The sequence below is a fragment of the Ricinus communis genome, chromosome 5 (genome assembly GCF_019578655.1).
Source record: "Ricinus communis isolate WT05 ecotype wild-type chromosome 5, ASM1957865v1, whole genome shotgun sequence".
NCBI lineage: Eukaryota > Viridiplantae > Streptophyta > Magnoliopsida > Malpighiales > Euphorbiaceae > Ricinus > Ricinus communis.
The window spans coordinates 25,782,400-25,790,030 of record NC_063260.1 but is presented as its reverse complement, the minus strand read 5'-3'; the positions used below and the strand labels follow the sequence as shown (position 1 = coordinate 25,790,030).

The 7,631-nt window shown below is 33.8% G+C and overlaps 2 protein-coding genes across 3 annotated transcripts; one reads left to right on the top strand and one right to left on the bottom strand.

Annotated features, from left to right (window-relative positions):
• The first annotated feature begins 532 nt into the window (after window positions 1-532).
• LOC8287438 (endoglucanase) lies at window positions 533-3,203 on the top strand. The gene is made up of 8 exons (XM_002509817.4): window positions 533-909; window positions 1,081-1,293; window positions 1,408-1,608; window positions 1,702-1,779; window positions 1,878-2,030; window positions 2,122-2,230; window positions 2,329-2,495; window positions 2,630-3,203. The coding sequence occupies exons 1-8, from the start codon at window positions 667-669 to the stop codon at window positions 3,020-3,022; spliced, it is 1,557 nt and encodes a 518-aa protein (XP_002509863.1). The 5' UTR covers window positions 533-666; the 3' UTR covers window positions 3,023-3,203.
• Window positions 3,204-4,820: 1,617 nt separating this feature from the next.
• LOC8287437 (WRKY transcription factor 22) lies at window positions 4,821-6,617 on the bottom strand. Of its 2 annotated transcripts, none has more exons than XM_025157590.2 (3): window positions 6,112-6,617; window positions 5,876-5,989; window positions 4,821-5,554 (listed from the first exon to the last, which is right to left on the bottom strand). In XM_025157590.2, exons 1-3 carry the CDS (start codon window positions 6,531-6,533, stop codon window positions 5,089-5,091), a joined length of 1,002 nt encoding a protein of 333 aa, XP_025013358.1. In that variant the 5' UTR covers window positions 6,534-6,617; the 3' UTR covers window positions 4,821-5,088. The 2 variants fall into 2 exon arrangements, with proteins under 2 accessions (XP_025013358.1, XP_002509862.1); XM_002509816.4 differs by having other exon boundaries at window positions 5,876-5,992; window positions 6,112-6,616.
• Window positions 6,618-7,631: the final 1,014 nt, after the last annotated feature.

The window sequence follows — 7,631 nt, the reverse complement described above, 5'->3', positions numbered from 1 at the left end:
AGTAAAATTTAAATTTAAATTTCTTCTTTTAAAATAGCTTAACTATTTTTAATAATAAGTATAATTGGACTAAAAAATTAACTATAATATTTTTAATTATTATAAATTATTTTTATTAATTTATATCATTGAATATAATAAAATATATATCTAACAATAATTTAAATTCTTAATGGTTATTTAACATACTAGTAGCAACCACTAATAAAATTTTACTAAATAATTTAATTTATCAGCCATCACTGTTGCATTCGTCAAAAAATCAAACACGCCAAAATCGAAAGTATGGGGTGGATGAAAATACTAGTAACATGAGCTCATATGATGGTATAGCTAATGACGTTGAGGAGTGGGTACGAGTAATTAATGTCTTACTCTTCTAAAGCAAAATAATTTTTGTGACTCAGCAGAATATATATGATCCTTCTTTTATATTGGTTACACTTGTGATCCTTTCAAAATCACTTATATAATCTCCTCACGCGATCTCCATTCCTGAATGTCATCTTCCGTTATATATATATATGTGTCTTTCACAAATTTCCCAAATTCTATCAGGTTCATTTAAGCATGTGGTTATTTCTACTACCAGTAAAATGAGTCTATAAATACCATCAAATCCAAGCGTAAACACACAAGTAGCAACATTCAATAATTTTGGTCACAATGCGAGGTATGGGACAAAGTACTAGAGTTGCTCTTTTGGTTCTTGTTTTTTGTTGTTTCTTGGCTAGTCAAGGTGGGGTAGCCCTGGAAAATGAAGAGTTATGCTCTTTAGCTTCTGGATATGGAGATGCTCTTGGCAAATCTATTACGTTCTATGATGGGCAACGCTCCGGGAAATTGACACCAGACCAGCAAGCAAAATGGAGGGCAGACTCTGCACTATCTGATGGCAAACCTGATAATGTAAGGCTAGATTTAGAACACGCTCTATAATTGAAGAAAACATCATGCTCATTCCATCAGGAAAGAAAGCTTACCCCATATTAGACAAATTCCAAAGTACGAAAAATTGAAAAAAAAAAAATAAAATTATTACGATAGCATGAATTTGGTACATGTCGTCTATTTTTGCAGGTGAATTTGGTAGGAGGTTACTATGATGCTGGTGATAATGTAAAATTTGGATGGCCAATGGCATATACTGTTACTTTATTGAGTTTGGCGGCAACTGAGTACACAAAAGAGATATCTTCTGTCAATCAGCTTGGTCGCCTTCGACGTGCAATCAGATGGGGCACTGACTACCTTATGAAATGTCATACTTCATCCACCACATTTTACACTCAGGTATTCTATCTCATCTGTACTATAGGAATTTTCGCTCACTTAAAAACACTTATTCAATATTTCAACTTTCGTAACGCTTGTGAAGATATATATTAATCACACGTACTTCCGCAGGTAGGAGATGGAAATGCTGATCACCAGTGTTGGGAACGTCCTGAAGATATGGACACTCCTAGAACACTCTACAAGATAACTCCTAATTCGCCGGGCACTGAGGCTGCAGCTGAAGCCGCAGCTGCTCTTGCTGCTGCTTCACTCGTGTTCAAGGCTGTTGACTCTAGCTATTCTGCGAAGTTATCAAGCCATGCAAGATCAGTAAGGCCAAAATAATTATAGTACCTACTTACCCATCAATCTATGATAACCTTTAGTTTTTTATTTATCTCACTAATGAAGATTGTTCTTTAGTTGTTTGAATTTGCAGATAAGTATAGAGGATCTTTTAAAGATTCTTGCCCTTTCTACTGCTCCTACTCAGGCTTTCAGGTGAACTTTTAAATTTTTCCTAAAGAAGATTGTTCCAAAGATGTTCTTTGGTTTGCATCTAAATAAATGAGCTGATAGTTTCTAAAATTCCTGGAAAGGATGAGTTGTTGTGGGGTGCAACTTGGCTATACAAGGCAACTGGAGAAAGCAAGTACTTGAATTTTATATCGAACAATCAAGGCTGGAGTCAGGCAGTGAACGAATTCAGTTGGGATAACAAATTTGCAGGAGTTCAGACATTAATAGCGAAGGTAATTGCATAAAAAGAACAAGGAATCTTAAAATGAATTGATTAACTCCTTCTCTTATAGGAACCTGAAAAGAACATAATTACTTGTCCAGGAATTCTATGCTGGGAAGAAGAATTTGGGCAAGTTTAGGACCGACGCAGAGTCATTTGTATGTGCATTGATGCCTGGAAGTAGCTCTGTACAGATTAGAACAACTCCTGGTGCTCCCAAATTAAACTCCTAAATTCAAGTTGTAGGATATACCCTGGAAATATGTTTTCCAAAAACTTTCTGATAAATATCTATGCCTTATGTGCAGGGGGGCTACTATACACTAGAGATAGCTCAAATTTGCAGTATGTCACCAGTGCTTCCATGCTACTATTTATCTACTCCAAAACATTGGCAACATATCATATCAATGGAGTCCAATGTGGCTCTGCACGTTTCTCTGCCTTTCAAATTAGAGCCTTCGCAAAATCTCAGGTAACTACCACTTTTCTACTCGAGAGGCAAACTCGTAACCTGACGGCTCTGAAAACGAACTTTCTTTTTGTTTTCTTTTCCGCTCAGATATAACCAACAAATATCATAAGCATATGGGTTGTTGTGCGTTTCAGGTGGACTACATACTAGGTAAAAATCCAATGAAGATGTCATATATGGTGGGGTTCGGAAGCAAATACCCAACCCAAATACACCATAGAGGTGCATCAATTCCATCAGTAAAAGTTCACCCAGCAAAAGTGGGGTGCAATGACGGATTCTCAAGCTATTATCATTCTGACAAGCCAAATCCAAATATACATGTTGGTGCAATTGTTGGAGGTCCTGATTCAAATGATCAATACAAAGATTTGAGATCAGAGTACTCTCGCGCTGAACCCACTACTTACATCAATGCTGCCTTTCTCGGTTCTGTCGCTGCTCTTCTACCACTTAACATGGAGGCTGCAGAGTGCTCAAGATTGTTGCAGGAAACTAACGCCAACAAATCGGTTGATTATGTGTAACTAATTATTAAATAATTACTCCCAATAAGATCCTCATTTGTTAAGATTAATAAGTATGTGATTAGCAGCAACATTTTAGCTGTTGCTTATTCATATGTATTGCTCAATGAGTGTGTTAAAATGAATGTATTGTGCATTCTTGCATTATATATTTATAACAATGCCAACATTATTATGGTTCTATTGCTATAAAAATTTTGTATTTTGGAATTATTTTCAAATCTAAGCTTTGCTTTTTCATGTCTATCAGTTTTAGCAAAGAATTAAGAATAATTGCTTCAATTTTAATACTCTGATTAAATTAAAATATAAAATTACTAAGATCAAACACTAAATTTTTTTAAAAAATTAATTTGGCAATGTTGATTACCTTATAAGACTTAATTACGCCGAAGAGACATAATATATACATATAAAATAGCTATTATAACTAAAGCAGGCATAGAACTGCTTTTTCCTTTTAAAAATGGCACAAGTCAAGCAGTCCAAAGATGAAAATTGATATTAATTTCATTGCTTGAAGCAAAGGAACAGCGAAGCTTATTTCAAATAAAATATAACTTAGTATCATTTTCAGCTCACAAAATAATACAAGTTGATTACCTATTCGTCATAAATTAATGAAAATTGGAAACTTAAGTCATTTTAAAAAAGAGCAACTGGTGCAGCTTTAGCATCCTTCATATTCAGCCATTTCCTAAATGATACCTTCATTGAGGATCCATCATTAACATTACCATTACCATTATGTGTATAAATATGAATGGATTCCTATTCTGCAAGATATATTTCACCTGGAATCAAAAACCGCAAATTCCATACGAACTGCAAGGAAAGATGGTTGTTAGGATAAATAATTCTTAAATTTTTTAGTTTTTAATATTTGGTAAGAGCTCTGTCGATCAACAACTTTGAATTTAATGGTTGGCCCACCTAGTCATTTAAAAAAAATATATACGAAAGTACAATAATTGATATAATATGATGTTAAATAGTTTTCTATAACTTTTTGAAAAATTAGACCACCTTTCGATAGAAAAAAAAAATATCATTGCCCTTTTTAGTATGATATTCATCATTAAGTGACCGGTTTATTAAAAATAAAAATGTAATAGAAAAATAATAATTTGTTCATGAACATAATACGAAAATAAATCTTTATGCGGACAATACTTTAACTTTGCTGCTCTTATACTGTGACTTTAGAAAAATTTATTATTCCTAAGTTTCAGATGAGTTTTTTTTTTTTTCTTTTCTTTATAGAAGAAGAAAAGCTTTTCTTTTCTTTCTTAAAAAGAGAGGAGTCTTTTCTTATCCTTTTCGTGAGAAGAGGAGTTTCTTCTTAAAAGAAAAAGTTTTCAGAATTTTTAGTTATAACATAATTTTACTATTACTTAAATGTTCTTTCTATAAAACAATTTCAAATAATTTTTTAAATATATCAAATTATTTATAATATTTATAATATATACATTTGTGAGACATTTTTAATAAAAATTTAATATTTTATTATTCGAGATTTATATCGGTAGCATGCCATATATCACTTTCCAATCAAAAAATACTAGATAGCTGCACCTTTTTTTCTCTCTCTATCTATCTGTATGTATATATAGTGTTAGTATGTGAATAATTGGGCAACAATAGGACCACAAATTAACTTAATATCTTAGCATACAATCTTTACTCCCTAAATCACAACAGTGTGGCTTCTTTGTTTGATATCTTGAAACCATATCTTTGAAAAGGACAAGGCAGAATCTTAACTAGAGTAAAACTAAACTTAACAAGACAAATCTTTAAAGATAATGCAATATCCTAGATAAATAACAACGTTGATCGACTTTCTCAATTATTACAATACAAGGAGCATTCTCTCTAATTAAGACACTGCAACATACATTGCGTCCTTTTCTTTTGTCTAATTTCTGGAAACACCATCTCTTTGAAGATGGACTATACAAAACTAAGATTACAAGACAAAATATATTGGAAGTCTAAAAGAGAAAAAAAACGAAAAAAAGATCAAGATTATACTACACTGGCAGCACATTGATGAACAGGTGTTAAGGAACGGTAGCTGAAAATTGATCAAGAAACAGTCCTTCAAAATCTTCTAAGCTTGGAAATAGTTCGTCGCTAAATATTATGTCGGGCATGACAATTTCTTGATTGCTTATACTATCTTCCAAAATCCGTTCTTCTTCTGCTTCTTCATTTTTTAATCTCACATGTTGCACCATCTCATCTTCATTAGTGGAAGCCATCGATAAAGGGGTTATTGAAGAAGGAAGTACTGTATCCAAACATTCGCCTTTGATTGTTGGCTTGTTGGGTTCACTGGATTTATTGGCTTGTTTAGCCATGGAAGACTTGATTCTGGTGCTGCCAGCAAGAGAATTTCTGCGAGTCGGATGGGCATGGCTATGCTCGGCAGTGTATGTTATTATGAAGATTGATGGATCCGAACTGCTTCTTTCTACTTGCTTTCTTGCCAAACAACCTTTTAAACTGCTGCACCTATAGTAGCTCCTGCTTGTTGTTCAACAGAAGAAGAAGAATTAAGGAAAGCATAAAAAATTTATATCCAAAACAAGCTTTGGCTCAATAGTATTGGAGTTGCTTGAGAGCTATAAGTATTAATCATAAATGTGAATTGTAGTGGAAATCCAACCAACAAGGCAAAGAAGAAACAAAAGAATGCAAAGAGAGGCCACTTCTAACATTCGTAAATGTCTTGACCTGGACTACATATATATGTTGAATGATAAACAGTATGCTTAGGCAATTAAGAACTTGCTACTCCCAAAAATAGAAATAAAACAATAGGGAAAGAAGCAAGGTTATAATTACCTTGGATAAGGAGATCCTTTGATGGGTTTTTGCCCGTATTTCCGCCAGGCCCACATATCAGATGAGAGACCATCTGCTGTAACATGTTTAACCACTCTATTCTGCGCACTCTTCCTGCTGCAAGGCATTAAGTAATGAATCAGAAGGTTTTGAAACTTGAGGAAATTACAAATGTAGAAATCCAAATAAAAGAAGCAAGAACATGTAAAAGTGCACACATAGATATATATACTAACCATCTTTTTGACTTGCTTGCCAGGGGAGTAGCATCATCACTACAGCTTACAGGAGCATCAGATTCAGAAAAAAGATGTTTCTTTTGCAGCTTTTCAGGCTCTTGGCCATCATAGCTGGGAATAGACATGGAACTCGTGGGACTAAGGATGCTTTGAGGAGAAAGGGCTTGCTGATTAGGGTAGAATAATAAGGGCTTGTAAGTTTCTTTTTCTACTCCGTAATCAAAATCCTTAGTTGCAAATTCAAAGAAATCAGGAGAACTTAAAAGTTCTTGACGATCATCTTGATCTAGAGTACTCAAAGGAGAAAGCACAGATGGTGGGTTATTGTTGATCATGATGTCTGCAAAAGCTTCATTGGTGCTGCATCCTCTCACCACAGCTTCCAGATCCCAGTCCTCCATGAAAGTAAACTCGCCCATCAAGTGTATAGAGAGAGAGAGAGAGAGAGAGACGCTGACTTTCTGTTTGGAGAAAGGAAATGAAAAGAGAGAGAGAATACATATATTAAAAGGTAGGGTTTTATTTATATATAATATATACACAAACACATTGGTGAAGAAGACCATTTCAAAGCTGCTCTTTTGGAAGTCTGATCCTTTTTCATTTAAACTGGTTTTCTCTTTTGATGGTTTTGCATTTCCATTGAGTTGACTTTTTAAAAATGTCAAAATGCTTAGTATATATTATAGACCGATAATTTGGAGCTTTGTGGAGAGGAAAATTAAACTCTACAATCTCGCTCTATTTTAATTAGTTGGTGAATGAAACTCTAATTGTTCCTTTCTCTTTATCTCCAATCATTTTTCCATGTGTTTGTACAGCTGAAAGAAGAAACAGAATTAGACAAGATCCCTCAAATCAAATAAACCAAATAATGGAGGGTGAAAGATTTTATGAAATTAGAAGAATTTAGCACTGGAGTTCTTGCATTCTATTTATTTGTATTTACATTCATATATTAAGAATGAAGTGCGGATATAAATGATGTAATTATCTCTTCATCAGACAAATACTATAAAGGCCTATCCACTTTCTTTATTTTGTTATATTCCTCTTCTTAAGTATCTTTTTAAGGCTGAAGAGTAATTTTTGTTCGTTAGAGAGCCTATCATTAAATGTTGATGCTGTTAAAAGAAAATAAGATAAAAACGATTTCGTTAGCCAAATGGCAATTAGCTAAATGATCCAAAAAACATACTGCTACAGTTTAGTGGCCTAGCTTCAGATTGTAAGGTTATGTGGGCTCACATCTACTGTTCTACCTGGTATATAGAGCAGAATGTGCCATAGTTGGTCCTCTTGGTCCATACCGCATCATGCCCTAAGGAATATATTAGGGCTTACCTACTAGACTAGTTCATCCCCAATTTTTATCATAAATCATGACTGCCACTCTCCCACTTGTCCTGTCTAATTTCATTTCTTATTCAAACTCTTATCTGTACTCCCATATGCTTAATTCATATGCGTTACACCACATGCTTAAGAATTACTCCATAAGCAACACTTCATTAAGT

What these genes read in the sequence shown, in the direction of transcription:
- LOC8287437 (XM_002509816.4), bottom strand. Translation starts at nt 6,533, where the DNA reads ATGGGCGAGTTTACTTTCATGGAGGACTGGGATCTGGAAGCTGTGGTG. An exon ending in GCAAGCAAGTCAAAAAGATG is followed by an intron (nt 5,993 to 6,111) that starts GTTAGTATATAT and finishes AATGCCTTGCAG; the next exon opens with CAGGAAGAGTGCGCAGAATA. An exon ending in AAAGGATCTCCTTATCCAAG is followed by an intron (nt 5,555 to 5,875) that starts GTAATTATAACC and finishes AACAACAAGCAG; the next exon opens with GAGCTACTATAGGTGCAGCA.
- LOC8287438 (XM_002509817.4), top strand. Translation starts at nt 667, where the DNA reads ATGCGAGGTATGGGACAAAGTACTAGAGTTGCTCTTTTGGTTCTTGTT. An exon ending in CTGATGGCAAACCTGATAAT is followed by an intron (nt 910 to 1,080) that starts GTAAGGCTAGAT and finishes CTATTTTTGCAG; the next exon opens with GTGAATTTGGTAGGAGGTTA. An exon ending in GCTCCTACTCAGGCTTTCAG is followed by an intron (nt 1,780 to 1,877) that starts GTGAACTTTTAA and finishes ATTCCTGGAAAG; the next exon opens with GATGAGTTGTTGTGGGGTGC.